The sequence below is a fragment of the Phyllostomus hastatus genome, unplaced genomic scaffold (genome assembly GCF_019186645.2).
Source record: "Phyllostomus hastatus isolate PE091 unplaced genomic scaffold, TTU_PhHast_1.1 phas_contig_209, whole genome shotgun sequence".
In the NCBI taxonomy this organism is placed as follows: Eukaryota; Metazoa; Chordata; class Mammalia; order Chiroptera; family Phyllostomidae; genus Phyllostomus; species Phyllostomus hastatus.
Genome location: NW_025333735.1, coordinates 20,297,762 through 20,324,874, shown reverse-complemented (window position 1 = coordinate 20,324,874; position 27,113 = coordinate 20,297,762). Strand labels below are relative to the sequence as shown.

The window sequence follows — 27,113 nt, the reverse complement described above, 5'->3', positions numbered from 1 at the left end:
CGTAATACCCTCTAGGTCCATCCATGCTTTTACAAAAGGTAAGATTTCATTTTCTTTTATGGCCAAATAGCATTCCATTGTGTATATGTGTCATAGCATTTTAATCCACTTGATGAACACTTGGGTTGCTTCCATTTCTTGGCTCTTCTAAATAATGCTGCAATAACATGGGAGTGCACATATTCTTTCGATTTGGCATTTCAAGTTTCTTTGGATATATGTATTACCAGAAGTGAAATTGCTGGGTCATAGTGCCATTTTAATTTTTTGAGGAACCTCCACACAGTTATCCATAGTGGGTGCATGAATCTGCGTTCTCACCAAGAATGCAGGAGGGTTCCTGTTTCTCCACATTCTTCCCAACACTTGTTTGTTAATTTACTGATGATACCCATTCTGACAGGTGTGATGTATCTCATTGTCGTCTTAGTTGGCATTTCTCCAGTGATTAGTGATGTTGAGCAACTTTTCACATGTCTGTTGGCCATCTGTATGTCTTCCTTGGAAAAGTATCTCTTTGGGTCTTCTGTCCACTTTTTAAATGCTTTTTCCCCCTAGTATTAAGTTTTATGAGTTTTTTACAGATTTTGGATATTAACCTGTTAATGAGGTATATCATTGGCAAATATCTTCTCCCATTTAATAGGTTGTCTTTTTGTTTCAGTAGGTTGTCTTTTTGCTTTGTCGATGGTTTCCTTTGCTTTCCAAACACTTAGTTTGATGTAGTCCCATTTGTTTTTTCTTTTGTTCCACTTCCCCAAGGAGATTATATTAAAAAAAATTGCTACAAAAAATGTCAGAAATTTTACTACCTATTTTTTTCCCTAGGAATTTTATAGTTTCATATCTTAGAAGTCTTTCATTCATTTTGAGTTTATTCTTCTATATGGTACAAGAAGATGGTTTAGTTTATTTATTTAATTTAGTATATTTTATTGATTATGCTATTACAGTTATCCCTTTTTCCCCCTCTTCCTGTTACCCCCATTCCCTCCAACATTCACCCCCTTAGTTCATGTCCATGGGTCATACATAATAGTTCTTTGGCTTCTCCATTTCCTGTACTGTTCTTAACCTCCTCCTGTCTATTTTATAACTAGCAATTATTTTCTTATTCCTGGTACCTGTTCCCCCATTGTCCCCCTTCCCACTCCTGCTAATAATCCTCCATGTGATCTCCAATTTCTATGATCTGTTCATGTTCTAGTTGATTGTGTAGTCATTTTTTTAGGTGTTGATAGTTTTGAGTTTGTTGTCATTTTATTGCTCATAGTTTTGATCTTCTTTTTCTTAGATAAGTCCCTTTAACATTTCATATAATAAGGATGTAGGTCCTTGCTTTTCATGATGTTGAATATTTCATGCAAGCCCCTTCTTGCCTGCAAGGTTTCTTCTGAAAAATCAGCTGATAGTCTTATGGGCACTCCTTTGTAGGTAACTGTCTCCTTTTCTCTTGCTACTTTTCAGATTCTCTCCTTACCTTTAATCTTGGGTAATGTAATTCTGATGTGCCTTGCTGTGTGCTTCCTTGAGTCCAACTTCTTTGGGACTCTGTGAGCTTCCTGCACTTCCTGGAGGTCTATTTCCTTTGGCAGATTGGGGAAGTTCTGCTTCATTATCTTTTCAAATAAGTTTTCAATTTCTTGCTCCTCCTCTTCTCCTTCTGGCACCCTGTGTTTCGGATGTCAGAGCGTTTAAAGTTGTCCCAGAGGTTCCTCAGCCTCTCCTCATTTTTTTTTTTTTGAATTCTTGTTTTCTTCATTGTGTTCCAGTTGAATGTTTATTTCTTCCTTTTGTTCCAAATCATTTATTTGAGTCCTGGTTTCCTTCCTTTCACGGTTGGTTCTCTGTATATTTTTCTTTATTTCACTTTGTATGGCCTTCACTTCTTCCTTTATTTGGTGGCCATAACCAATCATTTCTGTGAGTATCCTGATTACCAGTGTTTTGAACTCTGCATCTGATAGGTTGGCTATCTCTGTTTTCCTCAGTTCTCTTTCTGGAGTTTTAATCTGTTCTTTCATTCAGCCATAGTTCTTTGTCTCATAATTCATTGTAAGGAGTGGAGCCTTAGTTAATTGCTAGGTGGGGCCAACCTGTTTTGCTGTGTTGTATAGTGCTGTATGTGAGGGAGGGGTCAGAGAAGGAACAATGCTTTTTGCTCTACTCTTGCCCTGATTTCAGTCTCTTCCCCCACTTCCTGCTAGTGACTGGCACCCTTCCAGTTGCTGCCCTGGTGCTGATACCCTGAGTGGGTGGGCTTGTGGAGGTTCTAGGACCCAGTGAGTCCCTCAAACGAACTCTCCCGAGATACCCGTAGTTTGAAGAACTGCCACAACCACCACAGATTTTTACAGCCAGAGGTTATGAAGAGGGGTCAGAGAGCGAACAGTGCCACTTGCTTGGCTCTTGCTCCACTTTCAGTTACTTCCTTTGCTTCCCACAAGCAAATGACACCCTTCCAGGTGCTGTGCTGGTACTGATTCCCAGGTGAGTGGGCTTGTCTACCACTGCAACCCCCACAGGTTTTTACAGCCAGCAGTTATGAGGCTTTAATTTTCCCAGCGCTGGAGCCCTGGGTTGCTTGATCTCGCTCCCCAGCTGTTCTTCCCGGGTTTCATTCCTACGTAAATGGAGGACCTCCCCATCTGCTAGCCTCCGCCTTGCCACATGTTCTCTCAGCCCCAGCTGCCCCTCTCCACCCCTCCTACTGGTCTGGATGAATGTTTCTTCTTTAACTCCTTGGTTGTTAGACTTCCATACAGTTCAATTTTCTGTCAGTTCTGGTTGTTTTTGTTGTTGTTGTTGTTGTTTTTAAATTGATTGTTATCCTTTTGGTTGTGCGAGGAGGCAAAGTGTATCTACCTACACCTCCATCTTGGCCAGAAGCTCTCTAGATTTATTTTTTGTATGTATCATTCCAATTTTCTTAACACCATTTATTGACTAGACTGTCTTTACACCATTGTATGTTCTTGCCTCCTTTGTCAAATATTAATTGACCGCATAGGTGTGGGTTTATTTCTTGGCTTTGTATTCTATTCCGTTTATCTGTATGTCTGTTTTTATGCCAGTATTATGCTATTTTGATTACAATAGCCTTGTAGTATAGTTTGAAATCATGTAGCATAACTCCAACTTTGGTCTTCTTTCTCAATATTGCCGAGGCTATCCAAGGTCTTCTATAGTTTTATATAAATTCTTGGATTATTTTTTCTAATTCTGTGAAATGCACTGTTGGTATTTTGATACAAAGTGCATTGAATCTATAGATTTATTTTGGTAGTATGGGTATTTTAATGAAGTTGATTCTACATGATCATGGTACATGCTTCCATTTATTTGTATTTTCAATTTCTTCAGTATTTTATAATTTTCCAAGTACAGGTCTTTTACCTGTACTTGTTATGTTTATTATGTTTGTTATGTTTATATCTTGGTATTTTCTTTCCTTTTTTTTAATGCAATGTAAATGGGATAATTTTCTTTGTTTCCCCTTAGGATAGTTTATTGGTGTATAGAAATGCTACCAATTTCTGAATATTAATTTTGTATGATGCTACTTTACTGAATTCATTTATCAGTTCTAGTAGTTTTTTTGTGGAATCTTTAGGGTTCTCTGTATACAGTTTCATGCCATGTACAGATATTGACAATTTTACTTCCTCATTTCCAGTTTAGATGCCTTCTCTTTCTTCTCGTCTGATTGCTGGGTAGGATACTAGTACTATTTTGAATAAGAGAGGTAAAAGCAGATATCCCTGTGTTGTTCCTGATCTTATGGGAAAGACTTTTAGTTTCTGCCTATTAATTTATGAGGTTGGCTGTGGGTTTGTCATATATGGCCTTTATTATGTTTAGGTATATTCCCTTTAGTCCCACTTTGCTGAGACTTTTTTATCATAAAAAGGTGCTGTGTTTTGTCAAATTCTGTGTCTGAGTTTATTGATATGATCATATGATTTTTTTAAATTTTATTTTAATCATTGTTCAAATACAGTTTTCTCCTTTTTACTCCCAATCCAGCACCCCTCCCCATTTCCCTCCCATTACCACCCTCCCCTTAGTTTATGACCATGTGTTCTTTAAGTTTGTTCCCGTGAACCCTTCCCACTGTCCCCTTAAATTCCCTCTACTCTCTTCTGTGGGCATTGTCAGCCTGGCCTCTATTTCAGTATCTTTGGTTATATTTTGCTTGTTTCTTTGTTTTGTTATTTAGGTTCCTGTTAAAGGTGAGATCATATGGTATTTGTCTTTCACTGCCTGACTTGTTTCACTTAGCATAATGTTTTCCAGCTCCATCCACGCTGTTGCAAAGGGTAGGAGCTCCTTCTTTCTTTCTGCTGCATAGAATTCCATTGTGTAAATGTACCATAGTTTTTTGATCCATTCATTTACTGATGGGCATCTTGGTTGCTTCCAGCATCTAGCTATTGTAAATTGTGCTGCTATGAACATTGGGATGCATAGGTTCTTTTGGATTTGTGTTTTAGTATTCTTAGGATAGAGTCCCAGCAGTAGAATTGCAGGGTCAAAAGGCAGATCCATTTTTAGTTTTCTGAGGAAGTTCCATACTGCTTTCCATAGTGGTTGTACCAGTCCCACCAGCAGTGCGCTAGGGATCCCTTTTCTCCACAACCTCTCCAACACTTGTTGTTTGTTGCTTTGTTTATGATGGCCATTCTGTCTGGTGTGAAGTGGTATCTCATTGTGGTTTTAATTTGCATCTCTCTGATAGCTACTAATATTGAACATCGTTTCATGTGTGTTTGGATTTTCTGTATGTCCTCCTTGGAGAAGTGTCTGTTCAAGTCCTTTGCCCACTTTTTAATTGGAGTCCTTGTCTTCTTAGAGTGCAGTCTTGTAAGTTCTTTATATATTTTGGAGATTAAACCTTTGTCTGAGGTATCATTGGCAAATATGTTTTCCCATACAGTTGGTTCTCTTTTAATTTTGATACTGTTTTCTTTAGCTGTTCAGAAGCTTTTAATTTCAATGAGGTCCCATTTGTTTATTCTTTCCTTTATGTCCCTTGCTCTAGGGGACAAGTCAGTAAAAAAGTTTCTTCATGAAATATCTGAGATTTTCCTACCTACGTTCTCCTCTAGGACTTGAATGGTGTCACATTTTATATTTGATCATATGATTTTTATCATTCACTTTGTTTATGTGCTGTTAGCATGTTGATTAATTTGGAAATATTGTTCCAGTTTTGCATCCCAGGAATAAATCCCACTTGATCATGGTGTATGATTTTTTTAATGTATTGCTAGATTTGTTGCTCTCATATATTGTTGAGGATTTTTGCATCTATGTTCTTCAGGGATATTGGCTTTCAGGGATATTTTCTGTCTTTGTAGTGTTTTTATCTGGTTTTGTAGTCAGGAAAGTGCTGGCCTTGTAAAATGAGCTTGGAAGTCTTCCCCTTTCTTGAATTTCTTGAAGTAATTTAAGAAGGATACATGTTAGTTCTTCTTTGAATATTTGGTGAAATTAAACTGTAAAGCCATTCAGCCCAAGACTTTATTTTGCTGGGAGTTTTTTGATTACCGCTTCATTTTCATTAATTACAATTGGTCTGTTTAGATTTTCTGTTTCTTCTTGATTCAGTTTTGGAAGACTTTGTATTTCTAGGAATTTATCTGTTTCTTCCAAATTGTCCAATTTATTGGCATATAGTTGTTTGTAAGATGTACTTATAATCATTTGTGTTTCTGTGTTGTCAGTTGTTACTTCTCTTTCATTTCTGATTTTGTTTATTTGGGTTATCCTTTTTTGTTGATGAGTCTGGTTAAGATTTATCAACCTTTGTATTTTTTCAAAGAACCAGTTTTTGGTTTCATTGATCTTTTGTATTTTTTTACTCTATTTCATTTATTTCTGCTTTGATCTTTATTATTTTCCTCCTATTCACTTTGGGCTTTGTTTGTTACATTTTTTAAATATTTTATTTATTTATTTTTAGAGAGGGAAGGGAAGGAGAAAGAGAGAGAGAGAGAGAAACATCAATGTGTGGTTGTTGCTGGGGGCCATGGCCTGCAACCCAGGCATGTGCCCTGACTGGGAATCAAACCTGCAATGCTTTGGTTTGCAGCCCGCGCTCAATCCACTGAGCTATGCCAGCCAGGGCTTGTTTCTTGCATTAAAAAAAAAAATTAGGTGTAAGATTTTATTGTTTATTTTAGGTTTTTCCTGTTTTCTTGAGGCAGGCCTGTATTGCTATGAATTTCCCTCTTAGGACTGCTTTCACCATGTCCTATAGATTTTATGTTGTTGTGTTTTCATTTTTATTCATCTCAGGGTATTTTTTTATTTCTTCTTTGATCTTATTGATAATCCAGTCATTGTTTAGTAACATGTTGTTTAGCTTCCATGTGTATCCATTTTCAGTTTTTTTCTTTGATTGATTTCTGTTGTGGTTGGAGAAGATACTTGATATTATTTCAATATTCTTAAATTTATTGAGACTTGTGTCCTAACAGGTGGTCTGTTATAGAGAATATTCCATGTGCACTTCACAATAATTTATATTCTGCTGCTTGGGGGGAAAATGCTCTGAAAATATCAGTTAAATCCATCTTGTGTAGTGCGTTGATTAAGGCCACAGTATCTTTGTTGATTTTCTGTCTGGAAGATCTATCCATTGATGTCAATGAGGTGTTAAAATCCTCTACTATAACTATTACTGTCAATTTCTCCCTTTGTTTAACAGTGCCTGTCCAAGACTCCGACAAGAACTTCAAGAAAAAGTACACCACAGGTCCTGCCTGGGTACAGCCAGCAGACTTTTCTGCTGGGCAGGGTAGGGCCACTGGGAATCAGGAGGATGGGGCTAGTGGGTCTCCTGTTGGGGTGTGGCACTGCTGTTGTGCAGGGGAAAAATGGCCCCTACTTTGGACCCACATAACTCAGTGTCTGTCCAAGACTCTTGTCTTCCTCATTGTTCCCCAAGGCAGAGCACACTGTATCCTAACTGCAGCAGACTTCTCTGCAGGTGGAGAGCTTGGCATGGGCCACTGGTAGTTAAAAGACTGGAGTCGTGCACTCCCCAGGCTGGTGCTGTAAGGACAGGAGTGCTCCACCCGGGGAAGATGGCATCTGTGGGTGTGTGGGACAGCGGCTCAGCATAGGAAGTGTGCACAGAGACCTTGGGGGCTGGCCCTCCGGATCTCTCCTTGGGGCCATGCAACCCAGTTTTTCTTGGAATGACTCCAGTTTGTTCTTAGTCACCTTTCCTCCACCAGAGCCCTGGGAGAATGACCAAGAACAAAAGTTTGTGCACTGACCCTTAAGATGGTGTCTGGGTCTCTAATCAACTCTCGTCTCTTCCTGGTAGGAAGAATCCTCACTGATTTTCACAACCAGCTCTTATGTGGGCTCCTCTTTACAGCTCTGGTGATCTGGGCTGGGGATCCCAGTGTGGGGTTGAGACCCTTGTTCTTCAGGGAGCACCTTTGCACCTGAGTTACCCATCCGTCTAGCTTCTCAACCAGTACACGTGAGTGCGGGGGCCAGCCCTTTAAGTCCAAGAAAACATCTGAGTCTACAAGATAAAAAATTACCATAGTAATATGTAAACTCCGTTTATTGATCATATTACTATATAATTTATCAAATAATATTTTACAGAATTGGTAAGTATATGTATTTTCAAACAATTCTAATATTGACTTGCTAATTAGGAATAATAAATTACCAACTTTACCTTTTTTATCTTTCTTGTCTTCCTTGTAATCACATTTTTTTCCACCCAGTATTGTTTTGTGTTTCTTTCCCACAAATTGGATTTTTTAAAATTTGTCGCTGTTCAGTGTCTGAGTTTTAAACAGATGCTGGGACTGGGGGCTCATATCCAACAGTTCATTCACCTTTAGCACCTGTCTCATCCCCAGTAGTTTTTCCAGAACTGCTACCTTTACCATGAAGCTCCGAGTTTTCTCAATTCAAACGTGGGCTGCTTCCGCATTTTGACTTTGCTAAGAAGGCACCAGGGAGCAGATAAACAGACTGGAAAGCTTTTCCTCTGTTTTTTCCAGTGCTATCTGGAATTAATTTATTGACCACTTTCTTTCAAGTCATTCTCCTGCCCCTCTTAGGTCATGATTTTCATCATCTTCTCCAGATGTGGCAGACCAGTTGATGCTGTGCACAAGAGAGGTCTTCCACATCTGATGGTTGAGTGTTTTAGTAAAACCAACTCAGAGCAGGTGAGGCAAGTAACCATCAGTAGTCTTGACATCAACATGAACTTCATTTGGGGCTTGCCACTTTTGGACCATGGAGTCACGGGTAAGATCCACACATGGAAGTTAGTTAGGTAGTTTTTGCCCTGGACATCCTCCATAATTAGCTTGAATTTTCTAAATGCAGCTTCATCGTTTTGCAGAACAGCTAGGCTTACTTGAGAAACATGACCCTTGAGATTGTCCGTGCAATTTTGGTTCCTTGAGTTTTTGTGACTAGTTTTTCCGCAGTATTTCTTATATTGAACGTAACAGTGTTTTCACATTATACCAGCCTTTCTTAGAAAATAGATCACAACCGGTTCCTCCTTGTCTTCCTTTTTGCTGCCTTTTGTTAGGTGCTTGTTCTTGCCAACCACCATGGTGCTGCTCAGAGAGCCAGAAGGCCCAGCATTTTGTTTATATACTTTGTCTGTCACTCTTTATTCCCCTTGCACTGGGTTAAAAGGAAAAATATTTCTCAAGTTGTAACTGTCCTTTTATTTATTCCCCATATGATTACTTATTAGGGCAGAAGTGACACTGTGTGTATAATGATTAGTGGTAGTGTACTATTTTCAATTAATACTGCAAGGAATAAGCAGTATGGTATAGAGGCTGAGAGTATGGTCCTGGAACCAGACTGGTGGGTGAGTCTTCATTCAGCAAGCTACCAAGTGTGTGACTTTGACAAGCTACTTGAATTTGCTTTGCTCTAGTTTCCTGATTTTTAATGAAAGGAGTAAGTTCAGTGCGCTGGTATCTAGTAAAAGCTAAATGAATATTAACTATAACAGTGGTAATAATAATAATTATTGAGTTAATTAGTTTAGATTGTTAACATACTAGTACTTGTGTATATTTGGTTTATTTATTTGCAATATAGAACAGGTTGGCCATAACTCTCCAATCTGAGATCAGAATATCCACCTGTATGGAAGGTCCAGTTCCTTTAAAAACTCCATCTGTTGTGCATTAAGAGTATATTTTTTCAAGGCCAAATATCAATTCAGTGTTAAAATAATTAAATTCATTCACTTTAATGTATATTTGAATGTCTAGCTTATGCAAAGCAATGCAAGTAATATACAAGTATATGAAATATAGTTCCTGTACTCAAGTATATCAATGTAACAGGAAGGACTAGAAATAGAAATGTACTTTTTGAGGCTCCCAGGTTGATGGATGATATCAGAAGAAACAAGTTCACATCCTGGCTGGTGTGGCTCAGTGGATTGGGTGCTGGCCTGCAAACCAAAGGGTCGTTGGTTCAATTCCCAGTCAGGGCACATGCCTGGGTTGCTGGCCAGGTCCCAGTGGGGGGGGGGGGGGCGGTCCCAGTGGGGGGCCTGTGAGGACCAACCATGCATTAATGTTTCTTTCCCTTTTTCTCCGTGTCTTCCCCTTCTCTAAAAATAAATAATTGAAATCTTTAAAAAAAGGAAGAAGAAACAAGTTAGTACTGGATTAATAACAGGAGCAGAATGAACCGGAAGGCCAGTTTAAACATCTAGGGGAAACAGACTGCATTGTACCATACCTTGGTGGTAGTTATTTGTCTTTCATACCCAGGATCTCTAAGTTAGGTTTACAGTCCACATTTATTTATTCTCTATACCGGTACTATAAGCATCTAAAGGTTTATTACTTATTAGGAACTTAGAGTGTAGTACATAAGTAGAAATGTTTAATATCAATATTTTTTTCTATAAGAGAGGTATAAAATGTGACCATTGTTAGGAGAGATGCAGGAAAGGTCATGTCCTATGGAAAAGAATTTGGAAAAGATTACTGGAAGAACATTTGAGCTCAGATGTCAACGGATGCATGTGATTTCAGGTCAAGTTTGGGAGTTTTAGCAGTATGTTTGTCCCGCGCTAGGTCAAGGTACCCACGTCAACAGAAATTCAGAGTGAGGACTCTATGTGGTATAGTCATGAGGCAGTGAGCAATCATTTGAACAGGAATATGGGAATGTGTGGAGGTTGTATTGGAGATATATTTGGAGAGGTAGGTTGGTGTCCTGTCTGGTGCGCTTTACATGCTTTTAATTGAAATAAGTTATAGAAATTCATGGACGATTTTTTACATGGGGAGGGCAGTGGTAATGGTGGTAGACTAGTGCACCTGGATTATGCACTAACTGCATTTGTGCATTAATTGAATTCATGTTTGGTCTCTTTCAGGAAGTTCATGATTTATTACAAGACTATGAGTTAAAGTATTGTTATGTGGACAGAAATAAGCGAACAGGTAAGATTTCAGTTCTACATCTGATTTCATTTTGATTGTACATTAGTCATTGTAAAACAAAAAAGCTTAGTGTCTCCATTCTTAAGCTAACCACTGAAATTCTTAAGCATTAAACCATATACATGTAACTCATAAAATTTATTTTCTGAAGATTGGTATCCTGAATTTTAATCACATTAATTAATATAGTGTTACTTGAGCCTTATGAATTTTTATGATGACTATTCTAGTGTTATAGGTTTTAATGTTATTTTGAATATTCTTTATAGGCTTTTTATCTTCAGTTTTAATAATTTATTACTAGACTCGGTGAGTAAGCTGTATGACCTTAGCTGGGCCAATTGGGGAAATTGCTTAATTTTTCTGGGTATTAGTTTTATATCTGTGATATTAAAAGACTAGATTTTTAAAGATAATCTAGATATTAAAAGATCTAGATTATTTCCTTTGTTTACATAAGATAATGGAAATGTCTAAAAAACATTTTTTTGAGATGATAAAGTAAGGGAAAGTATGGAGGATGATATCACCACTATGCACACATCCATTCACAAATTAGCAAATGTTTTATAAAAATATTTTTTTTGTTTAAAACATTTTTGTTTTTGAAGTATATATATATATATATGCTGGAACCTTAAGGTAGATTTGTTGACTAAAAGTTTCTGATAGTATGGTCAGAAATTTTGCATTTTTTTCCTAACTTTATAAAATTAAACATAGGAGTGTTCCAGGTGAAGGTGAAATACCATTTCTCCCTGTTGCGGACTCCATCCCGTCTGTCCCTCCTTTCCTGAGGGCAAGCACCTAGAGACTTTGTGCACACTTTCGGTCCTTCGCCGCTGTGCTGTGGCAGTCATGAGAGCTGTCCATGGACTCCTGTTTCTGTTTCTCCTGGGCGTGAGGCGAGCTGGTCCCCCTCTGTTCCTGTGTGACGTCAGGCATGCACACATGGCTTGTTTTTTGGTGAACAAAGTGCTGACGGAAATGACATGCATCTCTTCCTGGTCGGAGATTTCAGGGCCAGCATGTGGTTCACCTGTACCCCTTCTCCCTGCAAAAGTAACTGAGGAAGATGCAGCCCCTCAGCTTAGGTCCCAGAGTGGCTATGATGAGAAAAACCTGCATCCTTCCTTTCTTTCTTTCAGCATGAGATGTGTAACGTGAACAACACGACTACAACAACAACAACAACAACAGCAAAGCCCTTTGTTTTGTTAAACCATTGAGATTGTGAAGCTATTTGTTACCAGACTACCTTGACTAATACCTGTAATTTTATTATACTTTAGATGTAATTAATAATGTTGTTCTCAGTGTTTTTAAAACTCTATATAAATGGTATTCTATATGTTTCATTTAGTAACTTTCTTTTTTTTTTTTTTTAACTTAACCTTATTTTCAGGTCTTTGCATGTTGATATATATAGTTCTAGTTCCCTGATTTAAACTACTACCTATTATTCTGTCCTGTGAATTTATCACTGTTGATAAATCTATTCATTACTGGTAGGCATTTAGGAAGCTTTAACCTTTTCAGATTTCAAATAATGCTGCAATGAATATCCTTTTGTTTGTCTTATACATTGCCACAGTTTCTCCACAAGTAAGTTACTGGGTCATATGTTATGTACAATTTCAGTGTTACGAAATATTAACAAAGATACTTGTCATTCTTTAGAGGTGACAATCTTCAGGGCTCATCCAGGGCCAAAATACTGATATTTCCACCAGCTAGGTGATAAGCCTCATAATTCATGGTATCTCAGAAGGAGTATTCAGAAGGGTCTTGACTCAAGAATCAAGAAAATTAATTCTGGTCTTACCTAACAAAACTTGAAAATGAGACCAGAAAGAATCAAGCTGTTTCCTAGTTAACTTAACCACATCCTAGAATTGAACTTAAGAATATTTTTAAAAATACAAAAACATCAGCATCCAATGAGGTAATAGGTGTAGTGTCTGGCATCAAATAAAAAATTACTAGGTGTAACAATAAGGAGAAAAGTAATCAAAACTACTTGGAATTGAAGCAGAAGAATTAATGAAAATGGACATTAAAACAGCTTTTATAACATTGTTCCATCTGTACAAGAGATTATAGTAATGTTTGAACATATTAAATGCCAATATAGAAGATAATTGAAAAATACCACCCTGGCTACTGTGGCTCGGTGGATTGAGTGCTGGCCTGCAAACCAAAGGGTCTCTGGTTCAGGTCCCGGTCAGGGCTCCTGCCTGGGTTGTGGGCCAGGTCCCTGATACGGGGCATGTGAGAGGCAACCACACATTGATGTTCCTCTCCCTCTCTTTCTTCTTCCCTTACCTTCTCTCTAAAAATGAATAAATAAAATATTTAAAAAATACCAAGTCAGATTTCTAGAGATGAAAATTATAATGTCTGAGATAAAAAATACAGTGGATGGGGTTAACAGCAGAGTAGATATTTCAGAAGAAAAGATTATTGAATGTAAATACATAGAGATAAAAACTACCTAAAATGAAACAGAGTTGGGAAAAAAGCTATTAAAACATGCACAGAATACCAGTGAGCTGTTGGATGACTTCAGGAGTCCTACTGTTAAGAGTAACTATAGTCTCTGAAAGGGGGTGGGGGACTGCAGAAACAAAATTTAAACAGTTAAAGGCTGAAAAATTTCCAAATTTTGTGAAAACTCTAAACCTAGATATCTGCAGAGCTTAACCAACCCCAAGCACAAAAACACAAAGAAAACAACAAGGTACATTGCAAACAAATTGTATACAATTAGTTATAAAGGGGAAATCTTAAAAGCAGCTAAAAAAGGGGACAAATATAAAGATGACCATGAATTTCTTGGAATAATGCAAATGAAAAGACCATGGGGCAAAATTTTTCCTTGTTTGTTACTGGGGTGGGGGGGGCGGGTGGGAAGATCAGTATGGAATTAGTTACCTACCAGAAATATCTTCAAGAACAAAAATGAAGTAAAGATGGTTTTTCAGTCATATAAAAGGTGAAAGAATACTTCACCATCAGACCTGCATTGTAAAAAATGTTTAAGGAAGTCTTTTCAGCAGAAAGAAAGTAGTAGTAACTGGAAATCTGGATCTGCACCAAAACATGAAGACTAACAGATATGGGTACTATGTGGGTAAAGACTGTTTTCTTAATATTTAAATTTTTTCAAAAGGTAACTGACTCTTTAAGGTGAAAATAATAACACTGTTATGGAGGGTGTAACACATAGAAGTAAAGTGTATGACAACAGTAATGCAAAGGCTGGGGGTAAAGCTTTATACTGCTGTAAAGTTCAGACTCTACATGAACTGGTTGATATCACCTGTTGGTAGACTGTGATAAATTAAAGATGACATAGTCTTAACCCTAAATCACTCTCTAAAATAATACAACAAAGAAACTCAATAGCTGTGTTCAGTAATGTTGCCTCACTAGCTATGGTGGTGCTTGAAGGACCAGATAATTAATAGATTAATAAAACCTGGTTAGAGTTACAAACTGTGACCTTACTCTAGTAGGTTAGAGTAGATAATTGTATTAAAATAGGATACATTAGGGAAGTAATTTTTTGCTTGCCATGAAATTTGTCTCAATAATAAATTAACTAGTAGAGCAAGCAATGGTAAAAGGATAAATAAAATTATGACTTGCGAAAAGATGGAACCAATTGGGAAATGTTTAAATTTCAATAGGAAAGTAGAAATAGAATGAATCTCCAAACCCCATACCCCCTTTTCTGTAGAGTGACACCTGCCACTCCCACAAGAGGCAGTGTGAAATAAAATTTGGACTTTTTCAAAGAGAATCTGTGGCTTTGGGAAAGAAATGGAAAAAGCTATAGAAGAGAATCAGTGAGCTCCTTTCCCTACTTCCTGAACTTTAAATTTTGCTTCATTTTTTAATCTAAATTCTTACGTAGGTTGAACAAATGCAGATCTCTAAGGGAAGGAAAATAAGAGGTTGTCAGTTGTTAAGTTTGTTAATCAACATATGTACACATTCATTCATTCAGCTAACATTTACAAAGCTTCTGCTTGGCGCCAGACACTGTGGGAGTTGATAGCAATGTATGCATCAGTAATTTAGGGAGCTCACAGTTTGGTAGGGTAGCAGACCGCTAAACAAATATGTTGGAACACAGTGTAATATGTGCAACAGTCCAAGCAATGATCAAAGTACAATGCTTTGATAAGAAATGAATTGTTAACTCGAACTGGAAAAGACTATCAGGGAAGGCTCCCGGAGGTCATGATGCAGTAATCTTTGGGCTGGGTTTGAATGTCTACTGACAGGTTTTGGGGGAGCTGAAAACATGGTGAGAGGGCCTGTAGGCAGGGGGAGTAGACGTGTAGTGGGTGTAGAGAAGCCTGAAACGAGTTGGTATCTGTGGAATGAGGGTTTTGGAGAAGAAAGGACTGTGGAGGGAAGGGGGAAGCATGGCTGTTCGTGAGTCTGGGTCACAGCACAACGGGCCTTGGAGGGCATGGTAATGGAGCTGGAACTGGGCTTTATTGGCAATACCAAGCCGTTGCGTTTTTGGCAATAAACAGACACAACCAAACTTCTGTTTTTGAGAGATTATTTTATTGTCAATGTGAAAAAGGAATGAATAAAAGAGGGTGGATTCAAAACCTCTTTCGAGGGTAGAATTTGAGGACTCTATTTTATATGGGAGGTGAACAATATCGGGTTTAGAGCAGGGGTGTCAAACTCATTCTCACTGGGGGCCATATCAGCCTCAAGGTTGCCTTCAAAGGGCTGAAATAATTTTAGGACTGTATAAATATAATTGTTCCTTAACTGTTAAGGAGTTGAAATTACATTTGGCCCTTTGAAGGCAGCCGCAAGGCTGATGTGGCCCCTGGTGAGAATGAGTTTGACACCTTGACTCATCTAGGGTAACAGTCAGGTTTCTGATTTGTGAGTGTGGTGCTGTCAATTAAAATAGGGAATAAGGACAGAATAATATGGAGATATTTGGTCGGGGGGCAAAGATAGGATGAAGATCATAAGTTATGTTTTGTCATGTGGGAATCTATGTGGCTGTTTCTATGGAAACATAGAAACATAGATTTGGGAGTTAGCAGGGTACAGGAGGCCTTCTATGAGCCCCAGACTAGGTGATTTTGCTCTGTTAATTGCTTTTATAGCCCCTCATATTTCTTCTTTGGTAACATCACAGTTGTAACTCTTTGTCAAATGTCTGCCATCCTTTATTGAATTGTGAGCTATGTTGAAAGGGATCTTACGTGCTTTGTTCAACAGCTCGCTCACAATGCCTGGCACGGTACCTGGCACATAGTACAGAATAAATGGGAAGGGACATAAGTGTGCAGGGGAAGAGGGCCTACACAGAGAGAAGAAGGGACAGTCACTGGCTCAGGGGTGCAGGATACAGCCACAGATATTACTGTGTGTGACTCTGTAGAAAGGCACCCTGAGGATCACCACTTTATAGGTGTGATGGGAGGAGAAAGATCTAGAAAAGGAAATGGAGGAAGGAGAGGTATGAGAAGGATTGGGAAGAAGTATATTAAGAAAGTTAAGGAAGGGAATGGTCAAGTTTCATATGCCCTAAGAATGCAAATCAGATATGAACTGATAAGTTTATGGGCTGATATAAAATAGAACCAGTATTTATAAATTGTTGGCTTATTTGCCTGTTTTTGAAAATAGAGTTAAAAGGTATTTTATGTCAGCACAGGAAAGAAAGACACAGAATAAAAATAACTGAGGTCTTTAAAAAAGGGATGTTGGAAACCAAGAGATATTCTCTCAAAAAGTGCAGCAATGCCATTTTCCCCCTCATGTTGGAAAAGCTAGCTCTTCCTTTGGCAGTAGTTTCCTTGTATGTGGGGACGGTGTTAAACAAAAAATGTGTTTCTGTAAATGTTAACTTCACATTCAGTGTTGTGAGATGCTCACACTCTGGGAGCCACATGGGCACCAAGGCCAGTTGAGGGAAGAGCAGTTTGAGTGAAATGACTGGCAGGATTGCCTGTGCTGTTTAAATTCCTGCTTTTTCTCTTGCCGTGTGCATATTTGCAATGTTGCTGTCATTGGATTTGGGTGAGTTAAATGCTCAAAGGGAGCAACTCCACTGTCTGTTCCAGACGGAGGAGAGAGAGGAGGACAGGGAGGAACTTCTGAGACAGCAGTTCATTTGTAATGTGAGGATTGCCCTTTGTTGTTTCTTTTAACCAGGGCTTTAACCTTTTTCTTTCTTTCTTTTTTCACAATATTGCTTGAAATCGGTATGTTCCTTGTTTTTGTTATAACAGATAAATAATTTATTACGGCTACATTTTAATTTGATCAGGTATGAATGTGCTCATGATTTAGAACCTGTATCTGCATCATGTTTTGATTTTACCAATTGTCACAGGTATTTGTTGCTTGATGTGGCAACAACTTCACTAGGGAGACAGGACAGATTTTTTGTTCCTTTTATAAAGGTTCAGAGTTAATCTACCTGCCCAGTATCACAGTGCTGTGATCTTTTCATACCATATTGTTCATCCAGTGAGTGTACCACATTGTTCCATGCCTAGGTGGCTCAGTTTGTGTGAGCATCGTCCCATACACCAAAAAGTTATGGGTTCAACCCTCAGTCAGGGCATGTTTGAGAGGCAACCAATTGATACTTCTCTCTCACTAAAAGCAATAAACATATCCTTAGGTAAGGATTAAAACAAAATAAAACAAAACCCAAAAAGTATACCAAATTGTATATTGTTTCAATCTCATTTATCTAATTTTAAGGAAACATACATGACTTGGAGTAAGAACTGGCTTCCTTTGGGCATTTTGGTGCCTTTTTTGCTCTACCTTTTAGGTCCTTGTTATCTAAGAGGGTCTTGTAAACTCCGTGAAAAGAAAGAAAGATTTTAAGGCTTCATAGAATTTTGTATCACAATTTTCTGGGGGAAAAGGAATAAAATCTACATGTACTTTGAAAAGATAATTTTTTAAAAATCCATCTGATTAAAAAATTTATTGAATTTTTTTTAGGGAGAATGGAAGGGGGATGGGGGGGGGAGAGAGAGAGAGACAGACATTGGTTTATTGTTTCACTTATTTATGCATTCATTGGTTGCTTCTTGTATGTGCCCTGCCTGACTAGAGATCAAACCTGCAACTTCTGCTATGGGGTTGACGTGTTAAACAACTGAGCTCCCTGGCCAGGGCCTATAAAATTAAAACAACAACAACCACCACCCCCCCAACCCCAGAATATTGTAATATCTTGCAGTGGAACTCCTAATATAATTTCTGTATGTTAAATTTCAGTTACTGATCATGATATAAGTTTAGTGGGGGGTCAGCCTTAAAAAAATACAGTGAAATTGAATAGAGAATACCTGAACACTTTACATGTGGTAGGAGTATGACTTCCTCATACTTTTGTTTTAGAAACATGTAAGTGTGTGTGTGTAATGAGTGCAAACATAAAATGTATTTCTGTGTGTCACAGTCAAAAAAGTTTGAAAACACAAGCTTAGAAAACCCTTTATTTTATCTTCCAGCTTTCGTTACCTTATTGAATGGGGAACAAGCCCAGAATGCAATTCAGATGTTTCATCAATATTCTTTTCGAGGAAAAGACTTAATAGTCCAGCTCCAACCAACAGATGCTTTGCTGTGTATTACTAACTTGCCTGCTTCTTTTACATTAGAAGAGTTTGAAGAACTTGTTCGTGCTTACGGAAATATCGAGAGATGTTTTCTGGTCTACAGTGAGGTTACTGGCCATTCCAAAGGCTACGGATTTGTAGAATACATGAAAAAGGACTTTGCTGCAAAGGCCAGGTTGGAGCTATTGGGCAGACAGCTGGGAGCGTCAGCCCTGTTTGCACAGTGGATGGACGTTAACCTGCTCACCGCAGAGCTCATTCATTCCAAGTGCCTTTGTGTGGATAAACTCCCTGCTGACTACAGGGACTCGGAGGAGCTGTTGCACGTGTTTTCCAGTATCCATAAACCTGTGTTTTGCCAGGTGTGTATTCTTAATGTATCATTAGAAATATTTAAAAATATCTACATGTGTATCTGTTCTACAAACATTCACAAATTTGTTATACCTATGTGAATATCACAGTGGATAATGTAATTCTACTTTATAATGAAGACTTGAATATCATGGTAAATTTTAAATCAGTTCCTTTTGTTGATGGGCCAAACTCTACTGTGACATATTTAAGTATGTCTAAGCAAATCCATCACTTACACACCTCATTTCATCCACTCATTATACTGTATTCCTCCATTGATCTACTCATTATTTGTCACCTTCTTCACGCCAGACACTAAATCGCTAAATGTCAGAAATAGAGATAACAGAAAGATCATCTCAACATCATACAATTTTGTAGAAGAGACTGACAAGCAAGCTAATGATTGTAAATCCTGTGTGAAAAGTGATAATAATGCAAAAGAGAAAAGTATAATGAGTTTTAAAGAGAACATACAATTTTGTCTTAGTGGGGTCATGGTAAGTGAGGCATTTAGAAAAGATCCTGAAAACTAACAACACTGGTAAAAAATTTCAAGCTTCTTATTATAGTAAAATGAAATATATTCAACTAATTAGACAAAAATGCATACTATACATAACTTTTTCCCTTACAGATAAAAGATATGAACTGATGAACTTTCTCTCTTCCCTTCTTTTCTTATCTCCCTTTTTCATTAATCAGACATTCATTGAGTCTCTACAATTGTAGTAGGATATTTGGAGTCAGACACATAATCATATAAATACATAAATACATACACATATATATGATTAATGCTACCATCTTACTTTTCTTAAATTTCCACCCCTCAAATCCTTATATAATAAGCATCAAAGAAACCACCCAAGAACTTTATAAAATTTTTTGACAAATTTTATCAAATCTCTGACCAGTCATTTAAAGTTGATTATCTTATCGATTTGCTATTCTTGATACTGAAAATTGTATAGTAACATTCTGTGGCCATGCATAATTCTTTGTAGGTTAAGTTAAGGCCTTTGAAACCAATGAGAGGAGAAAAGCCATTTAGCACAGATTTTATTTGAATTATGAATCCCAGAGTTGAAGGGTGTCATCTTGTAGAAAAAAATATTTGTTACAGTATTTGTGCATGACCATTTAGCTTTGGTTAAAGTATTTTGAAATAATGGCATATTAACCAGATCACAGGTCAGACCATTGATGTATCTGAATGGCTCCCATGTTGAACTGAAATACTACTTTCTAAAACTGCCTGTGCTGTGGACTTGGATTGCTTTTGGTCTTTGGAAAGACTTCAAATAGTATTACAAGTCATACAGGCAAGAAGGTTATCATAATGAGCCAGGAATAATCAAAAATGTTTTTAAAGTTTTCATAAGATTGATGAAGATAACTTTATGATGTCTTTATCTGTAGATCTGTTAAATTCAGGCTCTTTTGCTTGGTAGGTTGACACAGACTATATTGAAGACACAGTCTCTTACCTTGTAATCAGAAGAGAACAGAGAGACTACTAATGGCTTTTACAAATCTGATTTTAAGATCTGGTTCAGATTATAAAGGAATGGGGTTGTAGGAGAAACATTTGGATGAGGTAGATATCTTCCCTTTCTCCCATGTGATTAGGAGAAGTTTTATGGAGAAAAATACATATGAGGACAGTTTTAAAAGGAAGGAAGACAATGAAGGAAAAATTAAAATTTAGTCTACTATACAAGAGAATAGAAGTTAAGCTTCAAAAATAAGAGAAAAGAAACTAGAAATTGTTTAATTATAATATTAACTTGTAAGGTGCCAAATCCAAATAGAAGGGTTGTTCGTGTGTTTCTCAAAGACACACCAAGCTGAATTTCATCTCATTTATAACTTTCTAGTGTGTGTTTTAATTAATTAAGACAAATACAAAACTTGGAAACTTTTTAGTTTCTTATTTTGCTCTTATTTTTGCTCTTTGTACCAGTCTTTACAGATCCAAGACTTTAGTATCTTCCTTTACACTTTTACAGGTGGGTGACTAGAAATAGAGTTCTACACTTTAGGAGTTTATTTAAGTCACATTCAGAAATAAAGATTGTATCTCGCATATGATAGTTTAATAAAACTGGGGCATAGTTTTTTCAGATAAGGTTTGCCTTGGTATACGTGACCAAATTCCTGGGATATGCCTAAAATATTGAAATAGAAGTTGAATATAGTTCCTCCTGCCTTTCTCCTCTTGATAGTACAGAGTTTATTTTACATTGATATGTGGTCAAATAATTATTTTACTATGTCTCCTTGTTCTTGTATCTGGTGGACTTACTTTAAAGAAAGTTTTCATTATTTTGTCCTCATATCCAGGACAGAATAGTCCAGGACAGATCCTGTAAGTTACCAATCATATACATTTTTAATATATAGGGACTATTACAATTTGGGCTTTGACTTTTAAAATAAATTAGAAAATCAAATAATTCAAAAGAAATGACAGGATCTTGTTTGTCATTCTGCCTTTTAGAAAAGATTGCATCTAAGCAATTAGTAAATTTATTTTTATTTTATTCTTTTAAAGATTTTATTTATTTATTTTCAGAGAGAGGAGAAGGGAAGGACAAAGAGAGGGAGAGAAACATCAGTTTGTGGTTGCCTCTCATGCACCCCCTACTGGGGACCTGGCCTGCAACCCAAGCATGTGCCCTGAATGGGAATCGAACCAGCAACCCTTTGGTTCGCAGGCCAGTGCTCAATACACTGAGCCACACCAGCCAGGGCTAGTACATTTATTTTTAGAAAGAACACATTTTCACCAGTATCATGCTCTGATATGTTTGTTCTTGAATTTGAAAATTATATACTGTAAATAACTATTTCTAACTCAATAATAGAACTCCCTTTTAATAAAATGTATTACATCAGCTTGCACAGGATGAAGGAAGTTATGTGGGTGGCTTTGCAGTGGTTGAGTATAACACTGCAGAGCATGCTGAGGAGATTCAGCAAGCAGCAGATGGTATGACCATCAAGGGAAGCAAAGTCCAAGTTTCCTTCTGCGCCCCAGGAGCACCAGGGCGAAGTACATTAGCAGCATTGATAGCAGCTCAACGTGTGGTGAGTGTGTTGTTCTTTATTAGCATATTAAAAATATGGGTATTTGTTAAATCTATCCAACCTAATTATCATTGATTGGACCTTCATTATTTTCCGCTACATAGACATTCTCTTTTTAAAAAATTGATAAATGGCATCTCTGTCAAATCAAGCCAAGAGTCATTACAAAAGAAGAAACTGGTTTCATAAAGTGTATTCATCTTAGGAAATTTTTTGAAGGAATTTCATTCATTCAACAAATATTGGGGTTACTGTTCTGCTTTAAATTTTGAGAGTAACGTGCCTCTTTTTTCCAAAGTGTTCGTAAGTATCCACAGTACAAGTAGTAGAAAATGTGTGCTTTGTTTTTCCTTGCATGACGCAGTGCACTGCTTCTCTGTTGTGACTGTCTCCTTAATCCTCTCTCTGCTTCTCCAGTCTGGAAGTTCCATGCAGATTAGACTTTTCCTTCTCTACAGTTTTTCCTCCTAGCACTGAGCATAGTGTGAATATTTGTTGATTGAAGGAAGGAGGGAATACACTTTTGAAGGGATCAGGGAAAACTTCATGATGATGGTGATATTTGAGTGTGACATTACAATATGAATTTGAAGTGTGTTGATGGGGATGGAGGATAGGATCAGCAGGTAAATCCAGCTTTTGTGTGAGACATATTTATATTAAAAAGTTGTTCATTGCTTATCTGAAACCCAGATTTAACTGGGCATCCTGTATTTTTACTTGCTAATTCTAGTAACTCTAAGGAGGGAGAGAGAGTGCTCAAATTCTCGGTGGAACAAAACCTTTCAAGTGGTAGTGTGAGTTGAATTTGTCTGCTTGAAGAGTGGTAAGTGGTCTAGGTGGACTGAGTGTATATAGGCATCTCTCATCAGCCACCCCTTTCCATTTTCTGCGGCAACTATCTCAGTCTTCACTGTATTCCTACCTTTACCCTTCTTTCTATCAGGTGATCATGGCCCTTAATAGAAATATAAAGGTCACATGCTGGACTCATTCATTTGCCTTTTCTCATACTCCTCTAGCAAATGTGCCCCCATTTTTTTTTACTTTTTTTTTCCAATAGCATTCATTCCACAGTTACTTATTGGATACTTACTATGTGCTGGGCACTATTAGATATGTTTAGGATCATCAGTGAGCAAAGCAGACAAAGAGCCCTGCCCTCTTGGAGGGAGAGCTGTGCTTCCTCCTGCCAAAGCAGGAGCTCATGACCACGTCCCCCGCCCTCCAGGGTCTGGATCCTCATCTCTCTACTTACTGTATTTTCACTTGTTGCTCCACTAGCTCCATCCCATCTGCTTATAAACATTCTCAAGTCTCTTCCTTTAAAAATGTTGTCTACATACTAACCTTTATATTCTTTTCCTTCGTAATCGGAGCTTCTGGAACCATTAGGCCCCACTCATTGTCCCCATGTCTTCAGCTCCCATTTCCCTCTCAGCCTAACGCAGTGTCGTTGCTGCCTCCACTGCTCAAGTGAATCTGTTCTCATGAAGATCAACAGGGATTTCTTAATATGCAGGTGTCGTACCCTGGCTGGTGTGGCTCAGTGGATTGAATGCTGGCCTGCGAACCGAAGGGTCACCAGTTCAATTCCCGGTCAAGGCACATCCCTGGGTTGTGGGCCAGATTCCGGGTAGAGGGTGCATGAGAGGCAACCACACACTGATGTTCTCTCTCTTCCCCTCTGTCTAAAAATAAATAAAATAAAAAGAAATTCAGGTCACATAGGTACTTTTCAGTCGTCATTGCTTGGCCTCTTCAGAATACTTAAAATCCTCTGTTACCTTGAATTCTGTTACACCCCCTTCCTCTGTCTCTTCCTCTAAGGGTTGGTGTCAGCAGACTTCTGTATTTGACCTCACTTTTTTCATCTCAAATACTCCAGTGGCTTTAGTTGTTGCCTATCTGTGATTACTTTCAAGCATACATTTTTGAACCAAAGTATTCTAAGCACTAAATCTGTATTTCCAGATGATTATTAGACATCCCATCTTTATGTTACATAAATAGTTTAATTTCAACTCCCCCACCCCCCCCAAAAAAAACACACCTATTTTTCTCTGGGATTTGCTTTTCTATGTTTTGTGGTATCTATATATAGCATCAGTTCATCCACACTAAACCTATCTGAACCAGAAACCTAGTTACCCATGATTGGTCTCCTCACCCACTCCCCAAATATAATGTCAAAAATATTAGCAGATCCTCTCAGTTGCGCCTCCTGATGTCTCTTGAATCCTTGAGGCTTGTTAGCATCTTTGTTACCTTACTCAGGATGTCACCTTTTCTCACCTTGATGATTAGAGTAACTCCTGCCTGATCACTGTGGCGTTAGTCTGCCCCTTTGATCCACCTTCCCCAGTGCCAGCGTGATCTGTCTCCTCCCTGGATCGGATTTTGTCCTCCTTTTGCTTAACATTCTTTAATGCCTGCCTAAGTTCAGGTTCCTTAGCAAGACTTACAAGGCTCTTCATGACTAGGTATCAGTGATAGTGAGAAATCTTAAATTGTTTCAGTCTCAAAAGTAATGTATTACTTTGATATTTTGTATAGATTCTTGGTATATATCCTTTATCAAATTTTCTGAGATTTAAAAATCATGGATAGTTACTAAACTTTATCAGAGTAGTTCAGCAACTATTGGGGTAACCATGTGATTCCTCCCTAAATGTATTAATGTGCTGAATTACATTGATAGATTTCTAATGTTAAACCATCCTTGTGTTACAAACCCTAATTGATACTGGTTTTTTCCAATACATTGATCAGACAGTATTTTATTTGGTATATATACAAATGTGTTCCTCAGTGAAAAATGCTTAGAATTTTTTTGTACCATTTTTTTTAAGATTTTATTTACTTTTAGAGAGAGGGAAAGGGAGAGAGAAAAAGAGAGAGAGAAACATCAATGTGTGGGTGCCTCTCACGTGCCCCCAACTGGGGACTTAGCCTGCAACCCAGGCATGTGCCCTGACTGGGAATCAAACCAGCGACCCTGAGGTTCACAACCTGCACTTAATCCACTGAGCCACACCAGCCAGGGCTTTTGTACTTCTTAATTTTGAAATCAATAGAACACTGATCTCATTTAATGATTTAAATATTGTTTATCTTTCCTGTTTTCTTTTTATTTATGGATAAACTTGTATAAAATATAGTTGTCAATTCTTTGAAAGTTTAAGAAGTTTCATCTATGAGACTATGTAGACCTAGTCTTTGAGCCTCTTCTAGAGGGAATTTATTGATTACCACTTAACTTTTTTCTGTGGATATTTAGATATTTTAGTATTTTTTCTTTCTGTGCCATATTTGGCATTTGATTCTATTCTACAGTTCTATCCATTTTGTCTTAAGTTTTCAAACTTACTGGCACATAGTTATAATATTTTATAATTTTTGGAACTTGTCTGTCCATTCTTATTTTCATTGTGTATTTTATTTACTTGCATTTTTTTCCTCCTTGATAAGTCTTGTAAGAGATTTCTCTATTTCTCTATTTTGTTTTTTCAAAGAAACAGTTCTTTTTTTGTTAATTATTTCTGTCTTTTGCATATCTCTGCCCGTATCTTTATAATGCTTTTGTTTCTTTGGGTTTACTCTTTCTCTTCCATTTTTATTGATATCAATGCTTAGTGCCTTTGTTTTCAGTCTAGATGATTTCTGATGAATGAATTTAAAGCAAATTTCCTCTTAACTAATGCTATACCTATGTATCATAAATTTTAAATATTAATGTCTCACATTTTTATGATTTCCTTTTAAGCTAAAAGCTTCGTTAGTTGGTTTTTTCTTCTTTTATTATTATTATTTTTTTTTGCTGTTGTTTTTCAGTTTATAGCCACTTAGGAATTTTTAAAAGCTAATCTTCCAATGTGAATTTCTGACTTCATTGCATTGTGATCAGAGAATGCAGAGAATGTAGTTTTAATGTTGATTTGTGGGATGGGGATAGAGTGGCTTCTTTTGTGGCTCTGTGCAGGGTGGATTTCTGTGAATGTGCTATGTAGGCCTCAAAACAATCTGTATTTTATGTTGTGGGTTATAAAATTTCATGTACATATATGTGTGTGTATAAACATTAGTTTGAGCTTATTGTTATTCGGATCTTCCATACCTTTACTTGTTTTTGTCTGTTTAATCTTCCAGTGTCTGAGAGGAATGTATTAGATGTGGTTTTGTACAGTTGTTGATTTTTCTTTCTCCTTATTCTGTCAGTCATTGCTCCACACATTTGTTTTTTGTTTTGTTTTTATGGTACTGGTTTTGTATGCAAGATTGAAATTACTGCTGATGTCACATACCTTAACTTCCATGCATCATGCAATATTGCCTAGCATTTGCTTGTTTCTTAGTTCTCATTTTTCAGAGAGGGTATTCCTGTGATAAAACTTTCAAAATTTTGTATGTCAGGAATATTTTTCTTTCTTTCATATATTGAAGTAATAGTTTAGCTGGATATAAAAAAGTCTAGATTCAGGTTTCTTTTCCTGCAGCACTTCGAAAATATTCATTCATTGCCTTCTTGAATCCAGTGCTGATGCTTTGAGAGGGAAGGTGATATTAATCTGCTTCTTGTGCCTTTTGATATAATGTTCTTTCTCACTGGAAGCTTTCAGCATTTTTGTGTTGGCTTTGTTCTTAAATTTCACACCATAAATGTGACTAGATATGTTTTCTCCTTATAGCTCCTATCTGGAACACTATAAATCCATTTATTCTGTGATCTTTAATTTTTTTTTAAATGATGGGAAATTTTCAGCTATTGTGTCTTCAGAGATTTTTTTTTTTTTGGTTTCTCCTTTAGGGATGCCGATTTCGTATAAGTTGATACCTCTGCCCTCTTCGTTGCCTTGTTTTTTCTCTTTTGTTTCATTTGCACTTTCCATCTCCATGGTTTGTCTTACCTGTTTGCATTTTTCCCTTTTTTATCCTTTGTTGATGTCTTCTGGGATATTTCTTTGAACTGGTCTTTCAGGTCACTATTTTGTTTTTCAGTCACATGTGTTCTGTTTAACCAGTTAACCTGCTCTAGCATAGGGTAGAGGTTAAGAGTAATACTTAATGAGTTCCTTTGATTTCCTCATCTATGTGGTGGGGTTTGTAATACCAATCCTGTAGAGTTGTTTTGGAGGATTGAGTGATATAATCCATGTAAAATGCTTAGATTAATGCCAAATATATAGTAAGGGAGAGCTGCTATTTTTTTCTCCATTACTTTTTTTAATACCCAGTATTTCTACTTGGTGATTCTTTGTCACTACTTGTTGCTTCATGTTACCAATAAAAATCTGTTACCTTTTTATGGGTTTGTAGAGGGATTCCAGATGTCATCCTCAGTTCTCCGTTTTTCTCAGGGCGAGCAGTTTTTAGTTTTCCTTTTATAACCTGCTACTAATATCCTCATCTAACAGGCTGTCTTTTAAAACCTAGAACAATTTCATATTTTTAGGAGGCTACCCAATTACATATATGTAAGGCCAGTCCATCTTTTTTTCATATCAGAGGATTAAGTAATGAAATAAAGACCTTTATTATAAGAAAACTTTGTTAT

The 27,113-nt window shown here is 37.2% G+C and overlaps 1 protein-coding gene across 5 annotated transcripts in view; it reads left to right on the top strand.

Moving 5' to 3' along the window:
• Positions 1-27,113, top strand: part of RAVER2 (ribonucleoprotein, PTB binding 2) — an 88,462-nt gene that overhangs the window by 20,255 nt on the left and 41,094 nt on the right. For all 5 annotated transcript variants that reach the window (XM_045835343.1, XM_045835341.1, XM_045835342.1 and 2 more), the window contains exons 2-4: positions 10,409-10,475; positions 18,002-18,471; positions 21,368-21,559. In XM_045835343.1, coding sequence (XP_045691299.1) covers positions 10,409-10,475; positions 18,002-18,471; positions 21,368-21,559 — 729 coding nt within the window. The remainder of the gene's footprint in view (positions 1-10,408; positions 10,476-18,001; positions 18,472-21,367; positions 21,560-27,113) is intronic.